Source organism: Podarcis liolepis (assembly GCF_965112155.1).
Source record: "Podarcis liolepis genome assembly, chromosome: 13".
Taxonomy (NCBI): Eukaryota; Metazoa; Chordata; class Lepidosauria; order Squamata; family Lacertidae; genus Podarcis; species Podarcis liolepis.
Genome location: NC_139573.1, coordinates 20,313,025 through 20,340,307, shown reverse-complemented (window position 1 = coordinate 20,340,307; position 27,283 = coordinate 20,313,025). Strand labels below are relative to the sequence as shown.

General features: G+C 49.3%; 1 protein-coding gene and 1 long non-coding RNA gene across 3 annotated transcripts in view; one reads left to right on the top strand and one right to left on the bottom strand.

The window, feature by feature from the left end:
* Positions 1-27,283, top strand: part of TTYH1 (tweety family member 1) — a 63,189-nt gene that overhangs the window by 18,595 nt on the left and 17,311 nt on the right. For both annotated transcript variants that reach the window (XM_083471944.1, XM_083471945.1), the window contains exons 2-5: positions 4,968-5,140; positions 21,807-21,918; positions 23,699-23,919; positions 26,595-26,690. In XM_083471944.1, coding sequence (XP_083328070.1) covers positions 4,968-5,140; positions 21,807-21,918; positions 23,699-23,919; positions 26,595-26,690 — 602 coding nt within the window. The remainder of the gene's footprint in view (positions 1-4,967; positions 5,141-21,806; positions 21,919-23,698; positions 23,920-26,594; positions 26,691-27,283) is intronic.
* Positions 6,293-10,223, bottom strand: LOC310691872. The gene is made up of 3 exons (XR_014518591.1): positions 9,778-10,223; positions 8,476-8,583; positions 6,293-6,563 (listed from the first exon to the last, which is right to left on the bottom strand). It is a non-coding gene; the product is annotated as an uncharacterized lncRNA (long non-coding RNA).

The window sequence follows — 27,283 nt, the reverse complement described above, 5'->3', positions numbered from 1 at the left end:
AGCTACATTGTCTGTCCTTTTTCATTCTACTCTTCCTCCAAGGAATTTACAGTGGTGTACAAGATTCTCCCTCAGCCCATGTGATCGGTCACATCCATGCTGCACATTTAACGCACGTGGCTTCCCCCAAAGAATTCTGGGAATGGTATCTTCTTCGCAGTGCTGTGAATTGTCACACCATGAGGGGTAAAAACTGCAGTTCCCGGTATTCCATGTGCATTAGGGACCCCTGACCATTAGGTCCATTCGTGACCGACTCTGGGGTTGCGGCGCTCATCTTGCTTTATTGGCCGAGGGAGCCGGCGTACAGCTTCCGGGTCATGTGGCCAGCATGACTAATCCACTTCAAGAAGAAGAAGAGCAGCGCACGGAAACACCGTTTACCTTCCCGCCGGAGCGGCACCTCTTTATCTACTTGCACTTTGATGTGCTTTCGAACTGCTAGGTTGGCAGGAGCAGGGAGCGAGCAATGGGAGCTCACCCTGTCATGGGGATTCGAACCGCCGACCTTCTGATCGGCAAGCCCTAGGCTCTGTGGTTTAACCCACAGCGCCATCCGCGTCCCTCATTCTATGTGCATTAAATGTGTGTCAATGCATAGTGTGCTGGGATCATTTTCACTACAGCCCTGTGAGGTAGGATAAGATTTGCCTACTGAGCTCTAGAGGCCACATGTAGGATTTGAATCTGGTTCTGCCTGCTTTAACCATTACACCCCACACTGGATTGATAAAAAGAGGGCAATGGGGAAATATCGAAAGGTTTTCCTCATCCTGGCGTTCCTGAAAATAGAAGCATCACGTGGCTTGATTTTTTAAAATAAAAAATCCATAACTAAGAATAAAAGCAGATTAAAATACAATATAGATTATGGTTTCAAAAACAGCAGCATTAAACAAATACCCAAAAAGGGAGGAAAACCTCACCCCCTTGACAAAAACCCCCTCCCTTTACAACTGGCCAAACTCCCTCTCCCTTTCCACCTGACCAGTTATCCCCTTTACAGCTTGCTCAGGACTTTGTCCCTCTCCCTTTACACCTCACGCCCTCCCAAAAACAAAATCCCTTCCCCTCACAGCTCCCCAACCCCCTTTTCACACGTTGCCAAACTCCCCCCCCCCATTTACATCTCACCACCATTGTTGGTGGTGGTGGGGTGGAATGAAAGGGAGAAAGCCCCTTCATTCATCCTCCAACCCCTCTGCCCTGGTTGCCTCTCAAAGAGATGGAGAAGCCAGCATTCATGTAGCAAAGACAGCAGGTAGCAGTGGTGGGAGCATTGGGGGGGGGGTGAAAGAGAGAAAAAAGCTCCCCCCCCCCACATTTACCCCTGCTGCTGCCACACAAAGATAGAGAAGGAACCCTGCATTTTAAAATGCAGCCTTTTCTGCCGCCTTCTGACAGCAGCAGCCAGTGGTAGCACCAAGGAGTGTGGAGGGGTATGTGCGAAGGGGAGATCACCTTTCTTCCCTTCCTGCCTACCAGCGGGAACTGCCTGCTTCCTTGCTTCCTCCTCATTCTCACTCTCAACTAACTCATTTCCATGCTGTTTGACTTGTAGTACAGCATAGATGAGCTACAGAGGAACAGCCAGGACAGGCTGTTGCAGCCCTCCAGCGTCTGTCCTGCTCTGATGCTTTTTCTTCATCCTCAGATGTCTTGTGCTGCTGAGGCTGAAAGGATGGTATTGATGTGAGGTGCACAGCAGAGCGTTGCTGGTTGGTTTCCCTGCCCTGTTCCGGCTGTTCTTCTGTCGCTCGCTGGGGCCACCTGCTTGCTTGCTTGCCAGCCAGCCAGCCAACCTACCTAGGCTGACTGCTTGCAGTTCTGTCACCACACTGCAGTTTGCGAGGCCACCTATTGGCGGCCACACAAACAGGATCGTGACGACATCTTTGCAATTTTATTATAGAGGCCACCCACAGTTAAAAGTGGTGTATGTAGAGCTATGTCTGCATGTACAGATGTACAGTGGTACCTCGGGTTACAGACATTTCAGGTTACAGACGCTTCAGGTTACAGACTCCGCTAACCCAGAAATAGTACCTTGGGGTAAGAACTTTGCTTCAAGATGAGAACAGAAATCGTGTGGTGGCGGCGCAGTGGCAGCAGCAGGAGGCCCCATTAACTAAAGGGGTACCTCAGGTTAAGAACAGTTTCAGGTTAAGAACGGACCTCCAGAATGAATTAATTTCTTAATCCGAGGTACCACTGTACGTTTTCTGAGGGAAGGGAATGGATAGCTGTGTGTGTGAAGTAGAGTCTCAGATGCATCCTCATTCCTGGGACTGGTGATGCTTTCAGTCCTTGAAAGGCCAGCAAGTGTAACCAACTGACCCCCCCTGACCCCTCCAGCCGCTCCCTCTGGCCCTGCCAGCTGCCGTGGGCACAGATTGTGGTGTCTAAGCCTGAGGCAAATTGTCAGATTGCCTGTAATCTGTTTGTTTGTATGTTTGCGGAATGGGAAGGGAGGGCCCGGCGAGGCAGATAAACACTTCCATCCATCCACATCTCTTGTTGTGATGCCTCGGGCGGCACCAGCAAGCAGGCTAGGGTGTGCCCTGCTGTTACTCTGAGCCTTGGTGTCATGCAGAAAAGCTGTGGAGCAGCTGCAGTGTGTGTGTTTCTGCGTAAGTGTGCACGTGCGTGCATGCGTCAGGGGTGGTAGAGGAGTAGATGAGACAGAATAAACACTGCCAGGGTCCACTGGAGTCCCGATGCCCCTCCTTTAGCACCTGAAGGTTGGGAGATATTCAGAAAAGTCAAAGCATCCAAAGGACTCTTCTTAAAGATGCGTGCAAATTTCATTCTTCGGTATTTGTGTGGTGGGATTCTGTAGGTAGGCCCAGCGCCCAACTCTTCATTTTCTGTGTCAGTAAAAAAATAACACATGCCAGCCTTTGTGCTTCCAAATTCTCAAATCCTGAGCGCTGATGAAGCTGCACAGCATGCAAGTTTGCACAGAAAGCTTGATTTTGTGCAAGTCTGCTCTGAAAGAAGCGCAAGTGTGTTTAATTGGGCTTAATGCCAGGTACATGTGCACATAGGATTGTAGTAGTTTTCATGTTTCTTCTCATTTTATCTTTAGTGTGCATAGTGTTTTGCAATGCACAAGAGCTTTAAGGAGTTTATGATCTCAAACAGGTGTGGGGAACCTCAATATGTTGCTGAACTATCACTCCCCATCACCAGCTCCTGCAAGCATGGTCAGTAGGCAGGGATGGTGGGAATTGTAGTTCAACAACATTGGGAGGCCCACGGGCTAAGGGAGACAGTGGAGGACGGAGGGGGATGGACAAAATCTCAAGCAAGGAGACAATATGCACTTATTTCAACTGTATATACTGTACCTCAATGACTTGTATACAACAGATACTTATATGTAATTTAGCTTACAGAAAGTGGGCTATGAGGACTGAAGAATGGTGTGGTATGAAAGCCTGCCCAGGGAAATCAGGATTTGAAGGGGGGATTCTAGACCCTGTTCCTGCAGAATTGAGATTGCAATAGATTCAGTATTTAATTTATATCCCACTTTACCAAATAGCTCCAAGTGGCTTTCAATCTTCTTCTTTTTAAAAAAGAAGAAGAATCAACAACACAATTAAGCATAAAAAACCACAACAAACACAAAACTAGAGTTCAAAAGCACTTCGCCAAACCCCAAAAGATCACACACAGATATGTAGACCTCCAGAAGTCTGCAGCTCATAAAAATTCACCGAATGTTTTCCTGAAGTGGAAGTCCTTTCATGTTTCCTGAAAGATTTGAGGCTCTGGCTGTGGCGGGCCTTTTAATGCATTTTTGATATTCATGGCTCACCTTTCGTTTCTGAAAGAAAACCCCAAGGCAGCTAACAACGGGACAAGCATAAAATGCAGCCAGCTTCATATGTAAGCAATAAAATCCACACTGAAGCAAAGCAGAGGGGGAGGATTGGCCCCCCCCCATTTTTTCTGCAAAGTTGGATATTCAACAGCCTCAAAATATTATGATTATTTTGTTTTTTCTCCTTTCCAAAAAGAAAGAGGCAAAAGTTGCCCCAACAAACTCCATGGAAGGAAAGAAGCATGTTTTGCAGGGTTTGTTTGTTTGCAGTGAGGAGGTACCTATAGGACGCACCGGACCATAGGAGGGGGAGAACAGGGGGGAAAAATTTCTCCCCCTCTCTGCTCAGCGTCCCTTCAGTGAAGTGGCAGGAAAAACAGAGCCCCTTCCATTGCTCCTCCCGCTTTGCTGAAGGGGCGCTGCGCAGAGAGGGAAAACTGTGCAGCACCTCTCCAGCGAAGTGAAGCCTGGAGAGCAAGAGGGATCGGTGTGCACAGACCCCTTTCGCTCTCCAGGCTTCAGGCGGCTGTCCGCAAGCCTTCGGAGTGCAGTGAGAACTCCTGCTGTGCTCCGAAGGCTTGCGGATAGCTGCCTGAAGCCCCCGGAGTGCAGCGGGAGTTCCCGCTGCGCTCCGGGGGCTTCAGGCGGCTTCAGCGAAAACAACGCGAAGCCTCCGGAGCGCGGGGGGGGGGAGCTCTCCCTCTGCGCTTCGGAGGCTTCGCCTTGCTATCGCTGAAGCCAAGGAGCCTGCATTCGCTCCATAGGATGCACACACATTTCCCCTTAATTTCTGGTGGGGGGAAAGTGCGTCCTATAGAGCGAAAAATACGGTATATAGGAAGAGGGCAAAAGCAACATTACGATAGTAGGATAGAAAGTGTTTGCAAGCAAATGGCATGATTTGAAGGCTATGCACGGAGGCATAACTACTGTGCCCTCTGTATACCGCCTCTTAAACACATCTTCTCATTCATGAGGCCTAGAAACTTGGCAAAGGAAGGAGGGTTGTGCAGTTCATGTTTGATGACGACGACGACACGGATTGTCCTGTTTCCTCAGACGTGTTGATAAACTACAGGCCAAAGATCAGCCGCCCCATTCCTTTCACTTCTTTTTCTCGTCTCTGCTCTCGCTCCAGGCATTGCTGTTTCTGGCTAGCGTCTCAGGCCTGTGCTTTGCCATCAGCCTAGTTCTCATCTGTGTCTACCTGATCCGCTTCTGCTGCTGCAGCAATGAAGATGACGAGGAAAGCAAGACGCAAAGGGTTTGCTGTGTCACCTGGAGCTGTGTGGCGGCTGTTATCGTCTGCTGGTAAAGGGAGACTCCTATCCCCCCCCCCCCGGAAAGCTTGTCAGCCCTCCAGGATAGAAATGGTACTCCTTACAGAAGGGGGAAAGGGCAGAGCGAAACATAAGGTGCCAGGGACCTTAAACAAGACACCTGGCAGCAGAACCCGGTAGCTTTACTTCTTCCTTGGGGTAGTTTATCGCTCACAGAACTACAATTCCCAATACCCTTCATAAACCAGAGTTCTAGGATTCCTTGTAAAGTCATTGGCTTTACACGTATGATCTCTCGGTGTGTTGTGGCCTGCTTTGTTCAGTCCCTCGGTGTTTAACCTGAGGTAAACAACCTGAGATCTGAGCTGGAGTCTTCTAGAAGGGAAAGAACTCCAGTCCCGTTCTACGTCCCCCCCTCCCCCCCGTGAGCCTACAAAGGAAAGGCTGAAAAGCCTGCCCTCCCATCCAGACCTTAACACTGGAATATTATTGCATTCCCTGTTTCTTTCAGGCCTCTGACGGTTCACTCCTGTCATCTCTCACACTAGATGCCCATTCGCCCCCTCATCATCTCCACCCCCTTCCCCCCCCCCCCAAACTGAAGTCACAATGGGTCTCTTGTTCCATGGGGAGAATAGGAAATTGTGTCCCATTCTTTCTGTCCCGTCACAGCCTCGCCAGGCCCCTTTGTCTGTTTGTTATTCCAAGCCCTGAACTCCTTGCAACACACACACACACACACAGCCAGCCCTGCCAACAACAGTTGTCTCTGCCGTCATTACCCTACCCCTAGAGCGTACACACACACACACACACACACACACACACACGGACTCCGCCGTAACATGCAGGATTTGAAACACACCATTGTTGTTCCCCTCTCTCAAAGGCAGAAATCCCCTTCGCCAGAGGCCAGGAAAAGCATACCTTCCCAACATTTCATAGATGAGAATTAGGTGGATTGTGTACCTATAACAGTTAGGGTATACATGATATAACAGTATTTGAGTTGTGAAAGAGCTCTACAAACACACTAGCTGTGTTCTGTCCATATGAAACACCTCTACAGAGTCGCTCTCGTTTTTGTGAATTTGCAGCCAAAGCTGGCTGTGAACAGCACCTACTGGCCAGTACTGTGACGTCACAAATCTACTCTTCTCATACACATCCCCCCACATCCACGGAGCAGGTTTGCAATGCCTTATCAATTTTATTTATTTATTATCATATTTATATCCTACCTTATCTCCAAGGAGCTCAACGTGGCATGCATAGTTCTCCCTGCTCTCAATTTTATCCTCATAACTAGCCTGTGAGGTAGGTTAAGGCTGAGGCTGGACGTAGCCCAAAGTCACCCAGTGAACTTCATCGCTGAGTGGTGATCTGAGCCTTGGTCTTCATGAGTCCTAGTCCAGCACTCTGACCACTGCACCACACTGATTAAATCGACTGTGCTTTAAAACAAGCAAATAAACGGCACCCAATTAATATTTAGGTGACTAAACATACATGCTTCACTTAAAAATAAATAAATCCCAAAGTGAATAACCTACCAGAATCCTAGCAAGAGTGGTGACAGTATCTGTGTACACACCAAGCTTTTAAAACACCCCCCACCCACCCAAAGAATCCTAGGCACTGTAGCTTACACTTCGCAGAACTATAGTTCCCAGTAGCTGTAAACTACAGCTCCCAGGTTTCTTGAGGGGTTGGGGGAAAGAACATGCTTTAAACCTATGGTGCGTATAAAGCTGTTCATTTGTGTATCTCATTTTTCCCTTGGGTTCCTTTAAAGAAGGGAGAATCTGCTAGTTCTCCTGTTGTTCTTGCTTAGTCCCACATCAAATGTCACTACCTGAGTGCTTGTCACCAGCACACCCTGTTAAAGAAAGCACCCCGTCTCTGCTTGTTGTACACTGTATTCATTCATTTACCATGCAATAGCATATTCTACACTGGTTTCCGAAGGAGGGTGTGCGCTGGTAGAATAATCATGACGGTTTCCTTTTTGGAAAGCTTAAGGATGTCTTAGCAGAATGTTTAAGCTCCAAATGGATCTGGTTGTACTTATTATAGAAAAGTAGCAACTCAAACACGTTCAGCAGCATTTACTAACTAGGCACCAGCAGATGGAACAGAAAGTAGTGCAGTTGCCATTTCTCGTCCAAGTATGTGCCTTGACTTGCATGTGGCATGGATGCTCAAAGTAGGGAGGCATCTGTTCCCCACTCTGATATTTAACCATCAGAGCCCTGAAACCTGCATAACTAGAGTACACGTATGTGCATACAACCACAGCGTTGTACATATGCATCTCAGACATGTCCCCAAAACATGGAACATGTTCAAGATAAATAGGGTGCTTTGCCAAGGACAGACAGCAGGACACATAGCAACTAAAGCTCATAAATAGGATCAGTTGGGACCAAATGTCAGGTGCTGTGGCAGACCTTAAGGTGAATTTCGTGTGTGTGTGTGTGTGTGTGTGTGTGTGTGTGTAGGGGCTATAACTTTAAATTCCCAATAAATATCATTTAAAAAGTAAAACAAAATAGGGGCTGTTGGGACACTGCTCAATGATGCCGCATGTCAGTTTGGCTCTCAGAACATCCAACTTTAAGAAATCCTGGCTCCCAGTTCTCCCTTCCTTCCATTTCTGCAGCCTTTTAGACCTTGTTCCCTTTCTCTAGCATGGTTCCTTCCTTTCCCCTCCTCTGTTTTAAGCTCCTTTTTTGATCCACAAGACCCCAGCCTTCTTCAGCAAACCTAGAAGCTCTAAACTAAAAGGATCCTTGTGCTTATAATTCTTTCTCCACCCTCATTTCCTCATTTTAAATTGACAATGATGTGCATCTCTGTCTCTCTTTCTGTCTCTGTCTCTCTCGTATATGCAATGACTAACACTCAGTACGGACAGACGGATGTCTGTGTGCACTACATGGTCTCCAAACCAATCTTTACAATATTAGCAACAAGAATGTCCTTGATCTTTTCATTCTCCTCCCCCTAGAAACATGTTGGGTATGACTTTTCCCCTTAGACGACACACACGAGCACATACATCACAAAATTTACAAAGCCTTTATTAAACTGACAGTGTCAAGTTCTTTTAAGTTCAGAGGCTGTTGGATGACTGGCCCAGACAAGTGAGATCAGCAAAAGTGCCCTATGATTCCTAGATTTCTCACTCAAAAATGAACTTCAAGGAGCTTGGCAGATACAGAAAAATGAGCCGCTCTGCAGATCCAAAACTAATTAGAACTTTCACATTGACAATGAGGCCTATTGTAGGGCTCCGTTACCTCTGCCTCTTAGAATATTCCCCATGGCAAATCTGTGGGAGTCCCAGTTAATGTTTTTTTTTACCTTTAGTGCCATCAAAAGGCAGTTCAGTGATGAAGCGAAGGACAATAGAACCATCTTGATGTTACAGAGGATGATGGGCCTGCACACAGTAGAGCTGTTTCTCTCCCCCTGTAACATTTTGGTGCTTGATCATAATCAGACAATTAGTAGTACACGCTGGCTTGGTCTGCATGTAATACAAAGCTAAACTATGGCTAGGTGTGAATGAATAAACATAGAGAGAAAATTGTGGCTGCTTCACTCTGCCCCATCTAAGCTACTGGGAGCTAAGCTGTGGTTTGGTTTAGTGATAAGTCTGAACCTAGGCTCAGGGTTTGTCTCCCACAAGCAAACTGAGAGCAGGAAGCCAAGAAGGAAACTTAGTTACGGTTTGTGGTTTGTTTGGAGGAAAACAAACGAGGAGCCCATGTTTGGACCAAACATCAAGCCAAACCATTAGCACCCGGTAGTGTGACAGTAGCAGTACTGGAGGAGGAGCAAATGTTTATTTCTAAATGTGCACCAGCACTCTTCCTCATCCTCACTAAGCTGTAGCTTGGCTTAGTGTTATGCATGAATTAGGCTGCAGAACAGAAATAGCTGGAAATGTGTAGTCTCAGGCAGCAGTTTCCAGTACAGTGGTACCTCGGGTTACAGACGCTTCAGGTTACAGACTCCGCTAAGCCAGAAATAGTACCTCAGGTTAAGAACTTTGCTTCAGGATGAGAACAAAAATCGTGTGGCGGCAGTGCGGTGGCAGCAGGAGGTCCCATTAGCTAAAGTGGTACCTCAGGTTAAGAACAGTTTCAGAACGGACCTCCGGAACGAATTAAGTTCTTAACCCGAGGTACCACTGTACCCTCAGCCAATGAAGGCAGGCAGGCAGCCTCTCTCCAGAACACCAAACACGCAGCCCTTTTGTCACTGTGCCACCCCTCCTCAGCAGCTGGCTACTCGGGGTCCCCAGACCAGCTCTTGTCAGGATACCTGACGTCTCCAGGGATGGCATCTTAAAGTCAGTGCAGAGAATCCTGACCTAGATGGATCCAGCATAAGGCAGCAGCTTCCTCTGTCTCTATACACACTCTCCTCTTTCTACCGGAACCCAAACGCTGGAGCAAATCTGCGCCAATACATGTTCCCCATTTTCTCATTAGGGAAAACTAGCTCCTTTCCTCCCCTCCCCGTACCTTCTCTTCCCAAGAACACCCCATCCCTGTCCTGATTTGACAAGGGTCGCATCGGGGTTCATTCCCAGCCGCTTTGGGAACGAGCCCAGCAACCACAAAAAAAATAAGGCTCCCATTCATGCCAAGACTGTACCCATTCATGGCGGGAATAATGGCTCCTCTGTGTCCTTGGCCCCAATTGGGGTGGTGGGGGAGCGTGGGGGAAGAGTGCTTAAAGAGACCCTGCCCCACCACACAATCGCTCCAAATCCTCCCAACAGCACAGAGGCCCAACAATGGACTCGGGATCGGCCCATGGCGCGAGGAACAAAAGCTGTTGCTAAGGGGTTGCTAAGTGCTGGCTTCGGCCTGAAAGAAAGGCCCGTGCTTTACATATAGGCCGCACCATTTATGCTAATGGCATTTTGTGGCCCCCACCGTGCTGGGGACGTTACTTAACCGTCATGAGCGACAGCCTGGGGTCATGGGTTCAAGACAGGGCGAGGATATTAATTATGAGATTGCCAGGTGTAATGCAGGGAAGAGGCTCCTTTGACAGTTGTGTAGTGGAAGGAAGAATTTCAACAAGGGCAGTTTTTCCTGTTGTTTCTCCGGACAGGAAAAAAACAGCTGCCCTTGCTGATATTCTTCCTTCCAAAATACTTCCACCAATGCAAGTATTAAAGGAATGTTGTCTTAAGAGGGTGGTGTCCTTTCCCTCAGGAGTTTATTGTGAAGAACAAGCACTAACTACCACAGTGCCGCCTGTCTTGGTTCATTCACAAGTAATGGTTTTCTCCAGGGTAGCAAGCATCTCAACTCTGGTGTGTGGTCACAGCAAGGGTGTCTTCTCAGTTATGCCGGGTTTGCAGTGCTGATGAGAAACTCTGTTACTTGTGTGAGCAACCCTGGACAGTTAGCTTAAGGATGTGTGATGGAAGGCCAAGCTAGACATTAAACAGGAGCAGAGCGCAACAAGTCTCCTGATTTTGGGTTATTATTTTTAAAATGAAAAGCCATGGGAATCCGCAACTGTGAGCAGACAAACAGTGGGGGAGAAACTGTGAGTAACCAATTCTCCTCTGATTGTTTTTGCACTCAAATTCGCCTGCAGCCCACAGAGGAAATATATATAAGCTCTCCCAAGGTAGAAAAACAGATTGGGGGAAGTAATTTTGATTTGAAAAAGCAGAGGGGAGGAAAGAGTTAAGCACCCTTCCTCCCTCTGCTGCCGTTTTTCCCACTCGAAACTGACAGCTTCCCATGGCCGCTTTTCATTTAAAAATAAATTGGAAGAGTGTAATATTGGCATTAAGACGCCCATATGCTGGCTGGGGGTTGTTAACTTCTTTTTTCCCTAACTCACTTCAGAATCTGATTCTCCTCTTGGACATGTAAACAAGCTGCTTGAGGTTGGTGTAAGTTCAGGGGTTATCTTAGGATAGTTAGTTGTGCAAGCAAGCTGCGGGAGCTATCTGAATAGCAGCCTGTACTAAGATATGCTAGCTATATACCACACCTCAAAAACATTCACATAGAAATTATTTCCATTTTTTTTAATTGGAATGGAACATGCTGCTTCCAAGCTTGTCCCTTGTGGCTGTAGTCCTGTTCTATGGGGTGGTTGGCCTGTGTCAAAAGTGCTATTCTCACACCAGGAGAGATCAGGTGGCCATTTATTCACTGCCAAAAAGCAAAAAATGCATCACTGGGGAAAATGGGGGATCGGATTTGCATCGGATTTGCATGTGCTGATATAGATGTATCTGTGCTAGTTTAGACGTGGTTATTATAATTTCAACAGAAATACGATGCACCTCATCCTAGTGGGCACGACTCTTGAAGAGGTGGCCTGTGTTGGCGGTTGAGTCTGCTGTCCAAGTGTTAAGTCATGGGTAGGCAAACTAAGGCCCAGGGGCCAGATCCAGCCCAATCGCCTTCTAAATGCGGCCCACGGACGGTTCGGGAATCAGTGTGTTTTTACATGAGGAGAATGTGTCTTTTTATTTAAAATGTTTCTCTGGGTTATTTGTGGGGCATAGGAATTCGTTCATTTCCCCCAAAAAATATAGTCCGCCCCCCCCCCCAAAGTTCTGAGGGACAGTGGACCGGACCCCTGCTGAAAAAGTTTGCTGACCCCTGTGCTAAGTGCTGATGGACAACTTCAAAGCCGCTCTCTTCTTATGGCTTTTTAAGCTGAATTTGGATCGGACAGCTTTTCAGATGGAGAACTCTTTCCAATAGATGGTAGAGTTTAAAGAGGACTGTCCTCTGTAATATAGGGACACATGACTTTTCTAAATGGGCCTTAGATACCTCCCAACTGCCTGCTTCCAGGCTCAGTCACACTTCTCTGAAGTCTCTCAGCCCCACTCACCTCACAGAGGAAAGGAAAGGAGAATGTTAGCCGCTTTGAGACTCCTTAAAGGTAAAGGTAAAGGTACCCCTGCCCGTACGGGCCAGTCTTGACAGACTCTAGGGTTGTGCGCCCATCTCACTTAAGAGGCCGGGGGCCAGCGCTGTCTGGAGGCACTTCTGGGTCATGTGGCCAGCGTGACATCGCTGCTCTGGCGAACCAGAGCCACACACGGAAACGCCGTTTACCTTCCCGCCAGTAAGCGGTCCCTATTTATCTACTTGCACCCGGGGGTGCTTTCGAACTGCTAGGTTGGCAGGCGCTGGGACCGAGCAACGGGAGTGCACCCCGCTGCGGGGATTCGAACCGCCGACCTTTCGATCGGCAAGCCCTAGGCACTGAGGCTTTTACCCACAGCGCCACCCGCATCCCTTGAGACTCCTTAGGGTAGTGATAAAGCGGGATATCAAATCCAAACTCTTCTTCTTCTTCTTCTCAGTAGATTAGACACAAAGTCACCCCAAGACCGCTGAAAGCAAAGTGTGTGTGTGTGTTTGTTTGTTTGTTTGTTTGTTTGTTTGTCTGCATGCATATATATAGTCTACTTAAGAGGCACTGTCTTGGGCCTGTTTGGAGGTGGAAATGGGTTGACGGAACCCTGAGCAGGAAGAGTTGAACCAGTTGGACTACAGATGACAGAATGCATTTCTGTAGGTGGCAGAGCAACCCTTAAACCATTTACAGGAGGGGTGGAAAGCCTTGTACGCCTGAGGGCCACATTCCCTGCTAGGAAACCTCCTGTGGGCCACCCACCAGTGGTGAGCAAATGTAGGCAGAGCAATGAAAGCAAATTTTACCTTTGCACAGCAGGCTAGTTTTCAAACGCACTTACACCCTGATCCCTATCCTTCAGCCAGGCAACCAAGGGCATTATCTTTTTTTTTTAATGCTTTATTAGTTTTATAAACAAAACAAATACAAAACAAGACAATATGCAGCAATCAGCAAAAGGCAGTCCAAAATTAACACTCCATACATACCAAAAAAGAAAAGAGCATTATCAAAGGTCAAGGACACAGTCCAGCCAGGCAAAAAACAAGTTGAGGAGGGTGCAAAGCTGGGCCGGTGATATGTATGGCCTAGAAAGGAGTCTGGCCTCAGGGCCTGTGGTTCCCAATGCCTTGATTTAGAGCTATAAAGGCTGCAATCTGCACTTTGAATTGTGCTTGGAAACAGACTGCTAGCTTGTGAAGCTGCCATAAGCCCAGAACTGCTTCATCCAAATAACTGGCTCTGGTCAAAACCAGCCGCAGCACTTTGTACTAGCTCAAATTTGTTACCGAAACATGACGGATTCCCTCTCATTAGCAGATTATATAGTAGATCCTTAGTACTTTGCGTAGCGACGACGCTCGATGCCTGTACAAGTAGCAACAGAAACAGATCAACATTGCAGTGTTCTCTGTAACGAACTCCTTTGCTGTTAAAAAATTGTTCGTCTCTTGTTACTAGAACCTTTTCGTTGCTAGGTTATTGCTAGAACTTGCCTGAATGCAATTACTACGTTAGTAGGCAGTTCTAACCAGAACTTACTACGCCCTTTCTAGATGAGGACATAGGAGGGGCGCTACTCGAATCAGGCCTAACATTCCATTCTCACAGTGGCCCATGGGATGCCCAGGGAAAGCAGGAAACATGCAATAGTGCTCTCGCATTTGTGATCCCCAGAAACTGGTGTTCAGGCGCAGGGTGTCTCTGATGCTGGAGGCCACACATAGCCATTATGCCTAGCTGCCATTGATAGCCTTATCTTCCATGAATTTTTCCTCCATTACCATCCCCCTCATTGTGGGGTTTCTATGATTATTACTAGTTCCTTGTGGAGAAGCATAACTACATGGTTAGTAATTCCCTCTTGATGAAGCAGTATCTGTTTCATTCTTGTCATTCAAAGCGCAATTAGTTAGTGGATTATAATTGGCCTGTAATCAGAAGTAACACATGCTGGTTCCGTTTGCTCGCCTCCCCCCCTTTCTAGAAAGCTGCAGAGGATTTTAATCCTATGTTTAGAGATCCCTGTGTAGGACATATTTGTAGTACCCTGCTTCTAATTAGCACATTAGTGCTTGTTAGAACAGGATTTGCAAACTGGTGGATTTCTAGATGGTGCTGGACTCCAACTCCCATCATCCCAGACCCCTGGCCATGCTGGTTGGGGCTGATGGGAGTTGGAGTCCACCATCATAAACCCTGTGGAGGTCCCTAGGCAGTCAGAATCTGGGTGGAGGGGAGCCCTTGCAAATTATCTCCTAATACTTGGTTGTAATTTTCTTTCAAGATCAAATCAATATTATTTTGATCCGTTGTCACGGGCCCCCTAAAAGTTGTGGGGCCCATAGACCGGTGCCTGCTCTGCCTATTTGGTAATATGGCCATGGCCTCGGGTTCCTTATCTCACATGTTAGGCTACAATGTTTAGAACATTACACTTTCCTATTGCTAGAATATTACTAGCTCCTCACCCCGAATGTTTCTTACTCTTTCTTGGGCACTCAAGCAGTCTCCTTAGCATTTCCTAGGGGACATGTTTACACTGCAGACATCTCTTTTATACCCGTTTAACTATGGCAGCTTCCAGAAAGGAGTGCTGGGAGTTGCGGGTTGGTGAGAGCGCTAGGGACTGTCTTACTGCAGATGCTTCTCCCTGACCTTTCCATTGTCAAGATGCAGCCCTGCCATGAAACAGGGCAAGTGACCTGCTTCACATTACACCAGGCATAGGCAAACTCGGCCCTCCAGATGTTTTGGGACTACAACTCCCATCATCCCTAGCTAACAGGACCAGTGGTCAGGGGTGATGGGAGTTGTAGTCCCAAAAACATCTGGAGGGCCGAGTTTGCCTATGCCTGCATTATATCATATGTGGGGTTGCAGGTGAATTCAGAGGTTGGTTCCGAGTGGAGCAGCAAGACTTTTAAAAAGTGTTGGCAGTAGGGGGGCACCTGAGCTCTGCGTCAAGCAGAAACGTGTCTTGGGCCAACACTGATTGTTCCCAGAGTTCACTGAAGACAGAACTGTACATTCTGTGTAGCTTTAGAACATGTTGGGGGAGGACTGTAGCTCAGCATTAGGACATCTGCTTTGCGCCTTGAATGTCCTAGGTTTCCATCCCAGGCACCTGCAGATGGGGCTGGGAGCAGCGGCGTAGCGTGAGTTGTCAGCACCCGGGGCAACGCAAGTAATTTGCGCCCCCTAACCCGGGGCAAGGCAAGTAATTTGCGCCCCCCCCAACCCCTAACCTGCGAGTTGCCGCGCAAACAACGCTGCTTGCCCGGAGGAGGATGGAGGCAGAAGCAGCCGCCGCCTGTGGCTGGGCCGAGGGGATGGCGGCGGTGGCAGGGTGCAGAGGCTGCCCGTGCCCGGCCAGGCGTCGGTGGCAGCGTCGGCGCTGCTGCAGCGGCTGCTCCTCCTGCGAGCAGTGAGCGGAGCGCAGCCACAGCGACGGCGGGGGGCGCGCGCGCTAGGGCGCAAGGCTGGCGGTGGCGGCGGGGAGCCCGGCGGAGGAAGGAACTTGTCCCTTCCCTCTGGACTCGCGCCCCCCCCAGATGTTGCGCCCGGTGCGGTCGGCACCCCTGGCACCCCCCACGCTACGCCACTGGCTGGGAGAGACCTTGGACTGAAACCCCAGAGAGCTTCTGCCAGTCAGTATAGGAAATAATGAGCTAGATAGAGCAATGGCCTGACTCAGTTTAAGGCAGCTTGTTGTTGTTGTTGTTGTTAATTGTTTCATTTTATGGTTTTTAATGGGACGCGGGTGGCGCTGTGGGTTAAACCACAGAGCCTAGGACTTGCCGATCAGAAGGTCGGCGGTTCGAATCCCCGCGACAGGGTGAGCTCCCGTTGCTCGGTCCCTGCTCCTGCCAACTTAGCAGTTCGAAAGCACATCAAAATGCAAGTAGATAAATAGGTACCGCTCCGGCAGGAAGGGAAACGGTGTTTCCGTGCACTGCTCTGGTTTGCCGGAAGTGGCTTAGTCATGCTGGCAACCAGCTCCCTCGGCCAGTAAAGCGAGATGAGCGCCGCAACCCCAGAGTTGGCCACGACTGGACCTAATGGTCAGAGGTCCCTTTACCTTATGGTTTTTTATATTTTGTTGGTAGCCACCCAAAGTGGCTAGAGCAACCCAGTCAGATGGGCAGAACAACAGCAAACAACAACAACAACATTCCTGTGATCTTATATTTCCCGTTATTTGTTTTTGTTGTTTTTGTTTTAAATACAACAAAGCTGCCGAGGCTGCAATTTGAAGCACAAGACTGATTCCTGAAGACGAAAAGTCTCTCCTTTTCCAGCTACTTTTACCCCGCTCAGAAAAAGTTTGGGATACCTGCATCTTTTCTCAATACAGGGGTAAAACAACAATAACAACCAAACAACAACAGCAGCAGCAACTTGTGGGGAGGGAAGTTTCTAGCATTAAAAAAAAAAGTGTAAGTGGGATAGCCTTAGGAAACCCATCTCCTCTTGCCCCTCTATGCTGGTCTTCCAATTCACTTTGCAGCACAGATTTTTAAGCATCCAAAAACAGAATCATAGAGCTGCAAGAGAACTTGTTCCAGCCCTGAGGCGAAGAGAGAGGGGAAAAAACCAGTTTAAGGCTGTGGTTGCAGAGACAGCCTAAGCTTAATTTCTCCGCCACATTCAATCCCTGCTATCTCTGAACTAAGACTACATTTCACAGAACTGTCCGTCTCACCCCACACTGCGCGAATGGGTAACCTATGCGATCCCTTTGCTCTTTGGAGAGCATCGAAAGAGTGGGTGGCTAGGAGATATTTTTAGCATGAGGACCTTTATTCATCCAGCCCAGGGAGAAATAACCCTTCCAGACGGATAGGCGCGGGGGCTCCAGCAGCCAGATGCCACCCGTCCTCTGCACGGGAACCCGCCTGGAGCAGTAAATGGTCATTTGCTCATCCAAATGAAGTGCCAAGACGACTGACTGGGTCCTCTGGAGTGGGAGAGAGTTCTACTGGACGGAAACAGGAAGAGGGCCGAGGGTCAGGAGGAGGAGATGAGTGGTTTGGGAGAACAGAGTAAGGCACCAGCAGCAACTACAAATCAAAAAGGCATCTAGCGAGCATCACTGTCCCAAAGGCAGAACAATCTCACCACCAAACCCCAATGGAGCTATCTATCTATGCTATCCATCCAGAATTGTGGTGGGAACCTCTGACCGGGGGTGGGGGGCAAATTCAGCCCTCTCTATCCGACTCTTGGAGCTCTCCCGAAGCCAGACTCTTCCCCCTACAGGCTACACCCCTCACCAGCCCTAGTTCATACCCTCCTTGAGGGTTTTGCTGGGTTAGAACATTGACCTTGAACCCAGACCATGCCTCTTGGTTGCCTCGATGGAAGACAGGTAGGGGTGTGGGTGGGTGTAAACTTGCCTCCTGTATAAAGGTAACATTTGCATTCATGGTTTCGTCTTTAATCCCCCATCATCTCACCAGGAAGTTAGCTTGGCTCTTCCAGGAATTAGATGGCTTGATTAGCTTTTAACACTTGCTGGATCCTGGTTCATACCCTCCTTGAGGGTTTTGCTGGGTTAGAACATTGACCTTGAACCCAGACCATGCCTCTTGGTTGCCTCGATGGAAGACAGGTAGGGGTGTGGTTGGGTGTAAACTTGCCTCCTGTATAAAGGTAACATTTGCATTCATGGTTTCGTCTTTAATCCCCCATCACCTCACCAGGAAGTTAGCTTGGCTCTTCCAGGAATTAGATGGCTTGATTAGCTTTTAAAATTTGCTGGATCCTGGCATCAGAGGAGACGGCCTACAGCTTAACGCCCCAAACAAATAACAACACCATGGTCAAAAGCTTTACTGAAGCATTCCCCTGAAATGAGAGAGGCTTGTCTAGCATGACTTGTATTTGAGAAACCCATGCTGGGTCTTCGTAATCACAGCATCCTCTTCTACGTGCTCACAGACAGACTGTTGATCTGTTCCGGGACCTTTCCCGGTGTCAACATTAAGATGTTTTGGGCTCAAGTTTGAGCCATCTGGGTGCTGCATTCCCGCACTGGCTGCAGCTTCCAGACCAGAGACAAGGGCAGCCTTACAGAAAGCACCATTCAGTAATCAAGCTGAGAGGTTACCCATGCATGGACCACTGTCATCAGGCTATCCTGGTCCAAGAATGGTCACAGCTTGTGCCGCAACCAAAGCTGGCTCTCCTAGCCACAGAGTTCATTTGAGCCTCCAGTGACAAAGATGGATCAGGGAGTCCCCCTAAGCTGCAAAGTTGCTCCATCAGAGGGAGTGCAAACCTCTCCAGAGCAGGTAGTTGACCAATCTCCAAGACGTGGAGATTTTGAGACTCTTGAGGCCCAGATATCAAGATTCTTTTTTCTTGTCCCACTGGAATGTGCTCTGGAGAGTTTAGGGAAGGGTAGGGTGGGAACCAAGACTCCCGACTCCTTTGGGAAGAGAGGGGTAGATAGAGAGGGTCTGCGGAGGGGGTGGGATTGGAGCCAGGAACACTCTCCCGCCCCCCACCATAGTTTTTTGGTTTTTTTATCCCCTCACCCTTCAGCCTGGGAACTGCCTCCCATCTAATGAAAAAGCTCTATTATCATGAGAATGGTGCTGCCCCTCCCCCGCCCTGCAAGGCGAGGAGAGGAAGGAGGTGGTTGCCATAGAAATGAGATTTAGGGAGAAAGAGAAAGAGAGGGCCTGGTGTGACTGAAAGAGGCAAAGATGGGGGTGGGCAAAGACCTGTGTGAGAGTAGGGTGGGTACGTGAATGGAGGGGTGAATGAAGGGAGAGAGAAAGGAAGAATGGCTGGGGGCTGGGGTGTGAAGCAGGTGGATCTGTGAATGCACTGCTGGCTCCAGGATTTGGGGGAGAGCTCAGGCCGGGCATGCCAACTGAGATTTCCCTCGCGGGCATGCCCACAACCTCCTTGGGTGCCCCGCGCAAAGGTAGGATCACGGCCCCGATGCCAGCCTTGGATCCTCAGAGCTGGCCAGGAATGGAAGTAAGGGACTGGACACTCAGACAGATGAGGTGACTAGTTGAGAAGTTGCTTGAGTGAGTTGAGTGTGGAGCCAAACTCCTGTCAGAGTGATCTTCCCTGAAAAGGATTGATTCCCACTCAGCCCACAAAGCGTAACTCAATGTTGACTCAAAGGGAGGACAGGCCTGACCTATCTCCCTCTTTCCTATTGCAAAAAGCCCCTTTTGCTACTATTTTCAGTAGGGTTATGAGGAACCAATGATCTGGCCAAATTTGGGGAGGGGATACAAAGAACATGCCTATCATTCCCCCTCTCTCATAATTCAAACACTGATGTAACAACGGTACAGCAGCTAAAAGGATAAATGCAATTCTGGGTGGCATCAACATGTACACACTAGACCTTGAAAGCACATTTGAAGCACATTGTTTCCTTCAAAGAATACTGGTCACTGTAGTTTGCTAAGGGTTTCTGGGAATTGCAACGCCATGAGGGATAAACTACAGGGCCCAGAATTCTTTTGAGTGGAAGGATATGCTTCAAAGGTGGTTTAAAGGCATAACACAGCCATATACTGTTGTGATTGCAAGGGGTAATGATGGAGCCCCTCTAGTCAGCTTTGGTCAGGCCTCGCCTGGAGTACCTAAAATGTGTAGCCCATTTTAGGAAGGATATAGAAACAGTGGGATGTGTCTAGAAGACAAAGAGGGTGCTATGAGGAAAGGTGGAAGGCAGGTATGTCTAGGCTGAAGAAGTAACCTTTAAGAGGCATTGTATAACAGTTGTCTTCAAATATTTAAAAGGGAGTCACAAAGTGCAAGTAGATAAATAGGTACCGCTCCGGCGGGAAGGTAAACGGCATTTCCGTGTGCTGCTCTGGTTCGCCAGCAGCGGCTTAGTCATGCTGGCCACATGACCCGGAAGCTGTACGCCGGCTTCCTCGGCCAATAAAGCGAGATGAGCACACAACCCCAGAGTCAGCCACGGCTGGACCTAATGGTCAGGGGTCCCTTTACCTTTACCTTAAGGATGTTGGGGTCGAGCAGCAGGTGGAAAGAGAGGCAGGTTGTGAGAGATAAAAGGAAGAAGAGCAGGATTTGTGCATTCATCTAGTCTGATTCATCACCAATCCTGCACATAATCCTGGGAAACCTGGATAAAATACTAAAATACAAACAAACAAGAAACCCCTAGCCTAGGGCGGGGAAAGAACAAAACCTAGCCGTCCATGAACTGAGGCGAGCTGCCCCTCAGATTGTGGCTCAGGTGGATGAATGTGCGGAGAAGGGCAGTTCTGACTGAAGGAAGAACCACCGGTATTTTGGGTCCCTCTTGTGCTAATCCCCATACATTTTGGTTGCAGCTGTTCTGCGCACGCCTGTGTCATTACCAGAAAGACTGTAATTACCCACCCGGCATGCTCATAATTACAGTTAAGAAGCGAGCCAGGGGGTGGGCAAACGCGGTTGTCAGGAGCCAGGCGCAGATAGGTGGCCCAATCCAGGACGAGGAAAGAGAGGGGGGGGGGAGATAACGGAGTCTCTCTTGTGCACCGTTCCTTTCACACTCACTTGTTCCCTCTCTGCGCAAATCCCTTCCCAATCCGCAGCCAGTTGCCATAAGGAGCTTAGACGTTTTCCTCCCTGGCTTGATGCTGCTCCCCCAATGCATCTTTGTGCTCGTCCCTTCCTGCTCTTCCTGTCTGCACTAGCACTTCTCCTGATGCAACTCCTTCTTTCTTTCTTTCTTTCTTTCTTTCTTTCTTTCTTTCTTTCTTTCTTTCTTTCTTTCACAAAGATTCCCTCCATTGTGCCTGCAGGAGGATCCCTCCTTCTTCCTGCCGTGGGTTCCTCAGGAGCACGGCTACACAGCCGTTTGCAAACACGGGCTGGATGAGTGCACATCCAATATGCACCTGCTGAGCCCCCCCCCCCAGTCCACAGGTGCCTGTTACCATCCACACATGTCCGCTGGGTTCCCTTGCCCGTCCTTGCCCACCCTCGCCACAGATCATGGCAGTGGTGGGCCTTGCACGGGATGGTGAGGCTACGTTGCAAGCGATTGCAAAAGGGAGGGAGCGACAGCCTGCTTTGGAAAGCCCCACCTTCGCCTCCTGCTATGTTGTGTTCAGTGCGCTGTCAGCTGGGTCCTAGGATTCCAGACTGCCCTCTCCCTCCCTTCTCTGGGTCCGAGAGAAGCCCTGCAGCAGGCCCCCATTCAAAGACTGTGCAATGATCAACACCTCTTTGGAGCCGGAATATAGCATAGGTGAAGCAGGCGAAACACCTGCTTTCTGCATTTTCAGTTTAGTGCGCAAGCTCTGAATCAAAGAGTGTGGGAAACTATTGAGACGGAGGAGCTGTTTGGAGCCTCTTCTGACAGGTGCTTAACTGTTGACGGCCAGCTTCAAGGGCCCTTCCCGCATTCGCCTCCTTAGGGCTGTTCTTCTTTAAACTGGGCTCTGTACTTCACATAGAGAACTGTCCTCTGTGAAGTAGGACACGTGGCCAGTCTAGCTCCATGTTACATAGTGTTGGGGGGCTGTGCAGGACCTGCGTTCAAGTCCCCATAGACATCTGCTTGGAGACTGTGAGAATGGGATGCTGCACTCGATGGGTGATGGGCCTCATCTGGGACTTTCTGCTTCTTATATCCCGGTATAAACAGGCACAAGCAGCACAGATACGGGGCCAGGCAGGATTTAAGGGACACCCTCCCCTTGTTTTGGGAACGGGGTTATGCCAGCTGCAAACCCTGCATGCATGCTGATCCATTTCTCTGCCTCTCTCCACCCCCAACACAGTGCTGGGATTGGCATCGGTTTCTATGGAAACAGCGAGACCAACGATGGGGTGTACCAGGTCACATACTCGCTGCTGAACACCAACCACACACTAAGCTCCATCGATGCTCTGGTGAGTGCGTGAGCGAATGAGCGGGGAAACCCCATGCACTGGTTTATATGGTCAGTTACCCCGAATACGCTTTTAATCTGTGCTCCACTTACAGAGAGGAACTGTAGGTTGAAATTGGCTGTAAGCAACCCATGGCTAGATCACTGGTATTTGACTCATGCCTCTTCCCTCCAGGGACATGTGCACAGCATGCGTCGGACATGTTGCAAGTGCCCCTAACACGGTGGCTAAGATTGCCGCAAGCGCTAAGCCGTGTCTAGGCATTCACCTCCACACGTTATCAGAGCGAGTGTAGGGAAGAATCGCGGTGTGCAAGCCAGCCCTGTCCTTTCTGGCCACACCACGGAATCTTAGCACCCTGAATAGAAAGTCCAAAGGGGAGATTTCTCAGTATTCAGCTATTACCCACTTACAATCCTACAGATGAACCAGAACACTGAACGATCAGGGCTCCAGTTTGCATAGGAGATATCTAAGCACATCCAGCCCAATATGTGAAAAGATCCCACTTCAGATCTACCTGCTCTGCATGCAGAGAGGTCAGCAGCAGAGCCTGTAGGGAAATTGGAAGGGCAGGCCTAGTGCGCTTGGTGTTAAAGGTGAACACCTGTAGCATATTGGTGATGCAGGTGAGTGGAATGAGAATGGCATGTGTGGCACAGGCAGTGATGGGTAGTGTCTATTGGGACTGGTTGGGCAGAAGGCAGGGAGGCCAACAGTAGGTGGTGCCAGGGCCAAGGACAGGCAGAGCCAACTCATCCTCCTTCCTGTTAAGTTCAACAATGACAGAACGGAGAGTGAGGAACAGGAAGGGCGGCAGCCAGTCCGCCAGCCTATGGGCTGCTTTTGAGGAAGAAGGCAGGCAGTGGGGGCTGGCTGAGATGACGTTGGTGGGGCACTAGCCCATTGGCCCTAATAGAACAGCCTCCACCAGGTGTGGGGAAACTTACTGGTTCAGATTGAACAAACTCATCCTGCTACTGGAAGCCCACACAAGGACTTTGTCTGGCACAGCATGGCTTTCCCTCCCCTTCTCCCTGCACACTGACACACACACACATGCCTCAGATCGGCTCTGGGAGGTTGTGAGAACCCCCAGAATGGTGTGCGGGGTTAGGAGGTGGTTCTACTGGGTAAGCAAAAATACAGGCACTGAAAAAACATTGGAACAGCATGACACTGGATTCCCTCCCACTATGTGGAAGGCAAGGTCATGGCGTCTGGCAAGCCAAGGGTGCGAGTCAGTCTAATGCAACGCTCTGTCTTCGCTGCTCACCGAATGGCCCCCTTGGTGTGATGCAACCAGTGGAAGTCTCGCCTCTGAATGCAGAAAGGCGTTCCTCCATATTGCACCTCATAGCCATTGATAAACTTTCAAATGTCCTCTTCCCTTTGGCTGTGCGAAGAAGGAAATGAACACATCTCAGCAAATATGTTTGATTTGCATAATCCAGGTCACAGAGCCTGACCCCGCCAACCCCCACTATAGCGCAGAAAAGGTTCTGCAGTGCTGGCAAGATGGGAGCCAATCTCCAGGACTAACCCTGTGGTTAAGTCATTCTGTCGCTGGTGTAAGGACAGCCTGTTCTCGAAGCGCAGCTTGGCACTCGGGTCCGGTGTTAACAGGCGCACATGGGACACAATGCGTCGCGTTTGCCACGGGCGTCTGGTGTACGAATCTGTGCCAAGGCCCTGCACGCCACACGATGCCATGTGGCACATATGGCTTCTCCTCCTTGCCTACACCTCGCTTTGCGACTCTCCTCTTTTCTACCCACAGGTGTCTGAGACGGTGGAGCTGCTTTCGGCGACCGTACGTGGGGAGCTGACCCAGCTGGAGGAGACGCTGTCACCACGAACTGAGCTGGTGGCCGTGGTGCGGAACACACGCCGCCAGGCAGAGGCAGTAGCGCAAACGCTGGATGGCATCCCTTTCTGGGGCGAGGCACGCAGCACGCCCAGCATCCTAGCAGAACAAATCGGCTACCTGGAAGATTACAGGTGAGATTTGGGGTGCTGAAGAAGAGCATGCACTGAGGACGCGGGTGGCGCTGTGGTCTAAACCACTGAGCTTCTTGAGCTTGCCAATCAGAAGGTTGTTGGTTCGAATCCATGCAACAGGGTGAGCTCCCATTGCTCTGTGCCAGCTCCTGGCAACCTAACAGTTCAAAAGCACACCAGTGCAAGTAGATAAATAGGTACCACTGTGGTGGGAAGGAAAACAGCATTTCCATGTGCTCTGGCTTCCGTTGCGCCAGAACCGGTTTAGTCATGCTGGCCACATGACCCAGAAAGCTGTCTGTGGACAAACGCCGGCTCCCTCGGCCTGAAAGCGAGATGAGCACCACAACCCCATAGACGCCTTTGACTGGACTTAATCGTCCAGAGGTCCTTTACCTTTACCTTTTTTGCACTGGGGAATGCTGGAAGAATGATGGTGGGTGTTAGTGCTGACAGAAAGACAGGGTTTCTGTAGAAATGGATATATGATGAGAAAAAGTGTACTCCAGGGAGCATAGTACAAAAACACTCTTTAGGCGACTTGGAATAAGTACAGAGTTCAACACAGCATTCATGCATTCCCTAACAAAACAACAACCTCGAGAATCTTATCAACAGTAAGAACACCAGCTGTCTATAGGCCTTTGTAACCTAACATAATCCACATCTCCCATCAGTGCACATCCCATTACAGTACTTCCTGCTGAAATCCTAGAACCTTTGTGGACCGCAATTGTTCTGGCCCTTCTGAATTAGCCACCATGTGATAGGATTGGGGAAGCACAGCAGAACAATTTAATAAATACAGAGCGAACCTGCCTTGAACACACTATTGTTGTGTCAATAACATGTTCTCGAACACACCTGTAATAAAACACCAGTCCAGAGGGGCAGTGGCGTAGCGTGGGGGGTGCAGGGGGGGCCGGCTGCACCGGGCGCAACATCTGGGGGTTAGGGTTAGGGGGCACAAATCCATGGGTTAGGGGGCGCAAATTACTTGCCTTGCCCCGGGTGCTGACAACCCACGCTACGCCACTGCAGAGGGGCCCCGAATAAGCTAAGTAGAGAACAAAGTAGGTTTACATTAGTCTGTAAGACTATGGGCTGAACTGCCACTCATGATTTGCAGGTGGGTGGGTGGGAAACCCCAAAGTCCCTTTATGATGGTGGTTCTCAGAGGGTGCAGCGGGAGAAGATGGCAAGTGTGTCAGAAAGATTTGAGGGCAATCTCATAAACGTTTAGACATTTCAGTGTGGTATAGTAAAAAATTATTATTATTATTTGCAGAATATAGATAGATATCTTTTCAGGATGAGAGCATGAACGTCAAGTGTTTGGGAATGATCCATGTTCTTATGTGTAGCTGCCTTGTTTTATACTTGCTGGATGTCCCCATGACCGTATTATAAAGCAGTTGTGTCCTGTGTTATAAATCAAGCACCGCTAGGGATTGTTTTCTTTTTGTTTTCCAAAGTATTTCTTATCAATTTAAAAAAATAAATCGGTGGGGCGCGAACAAATTTTTATTCTGAAAGCATGATCCAGAGGGGGGGGGGAAATAGTTTGAGAACCAACCGCTGCTTTATGATGACCAACAAAAATGTCACAAAACAGCAGGCATGGGCAAACTCGGCCCTCCAGATGTTTTGGGGACTACAACTCCTATCATCCTTGCCCACTGCTCCTGTTAGCTAGGGATGATGGGAGTTGTAGTCCCAAAACATCTGGAGGGCCAAGTTTGCCTATGCCTGCAAAACAGTGAGAAAGCTTTTAACCTTTAAAGCTGGTTTTAACCTTTAAAGCCCTATACGGCCTAGGACCCTCGTACCTACGGGACCGCCTCTCCTGGTATGTCCCACAGAGAAATTTACGGTCTGCAAATAAAAACATCCTAAAGATCCCAGGCCACAGAGAGGTTAGGTTGGCCTCAACTAGAGCCAGGGCTTTCTCGGCCGCGGCTCCAATCTGGTGGAACGCTCTGTCACAAGAGACTAGGGCCCTGCAGGACCTGACATCCTTCCGCAGGGCCTGCAAGACAGAGCTGTTCCACCAGGCCTTTGGTCAGGGCGCAGCCTGACCCCCTCCTCTGGCAATCTGCACAAAATTTTGCTTGATGGTTGCCATTAATTTGATTTTAATTTGATTTAATTAATTTTATAATGAATGTTTTAGAATGTTGGACCATTTTGATTGTTGTTAGCTGCCCTGAGCCCAGCTTCGGCTGGGGAGGGCGGGATATAAATAAAATTTATTATTTATTATTATTATTATTATTATTATTATATTATTAAGTCTTCTAATCGGCCTGGATGTTCAGCAAAGTAGGAGGTATAGGATGTGGAAAGGAAACGTGGGGAGTGTTTTGCCATGATGCCTGCGTTGGTAAAAAACCCATTTTTGCTGCTTGGTGCCATGAAGAGCATGTGAATTTCAGGACTTAACACACTGCACCACTGCCTGGGAGGCTTGGTAGGACAGAAGGGCAGAATCCAAGGAGCCCCTGCCCCTTGGCTGATGGCAGAGGCCAGAGTCGGCTGCCTACAACTCTGCAGTCCCGGGGTGGAGTGGGGGGAGCAACCTGGCAGTGGCAAGAGGTGGGCAGAAGGGTCGGAGGTGGAAGAAGCGGGCCGAGTGCGTCATCCTCACTCCCATCTCTCGCTCTCTGGCACCCCAGGTGGCTGGCCTACATTCTGCTGCTGCTGCTGGACCTCATCATCTGTCTCTTCACCTTGCTGGGGCTGGCGAAGCAGATCAAGTGGCTGGTAATCGTGTGAGTGCGCCATCTGGCGGGCACATCCGGGAGCTGCTGGTGTTGGGAGGTGGCAACTGAGAAGAGGGGAGAGGGAGCAAGGGGGGGGGAGGAGACAAGGAAGCAAATCTACAAGGCGTTTTACGTCTTAAACCAGGGGTCCGCAAACTTTTTCAGCAGGGGGCCGGTCCACTGTCCCTCAGACCTTGTGGGGGGCTGGACTGTATTTGGGGGTGGGGGTGGGGGTGGGGAATGAATGAATTCCTGTGCCCCACAAATAACCCAGAGATGCATTTTAAATAAAAGGACACATTCTACTCATGTAAATACACTGATTCCTGAACCGTCCGTGGGCTGGATTTAGAAGGCAATTGGGCCGGATCCTGCCCCCGGGCCTTAGTTTGCCTACTCATGTCTCAAACGCACCCAACAGAGATGCACTGAGGAATTGCCCATTTGAAACGAAACATCAGTGGGTTTCAAGCTGTATGGCCCTCCCTCGGGGGACAGGGGGATGTTTAATATCAAAATGTAAAGATTTGCCATGCAGAAATGCACACGAACTGGGTAGTGAGACATTCCAAAAGGCAGCGCTGCAAGATCCTTTAGATGAG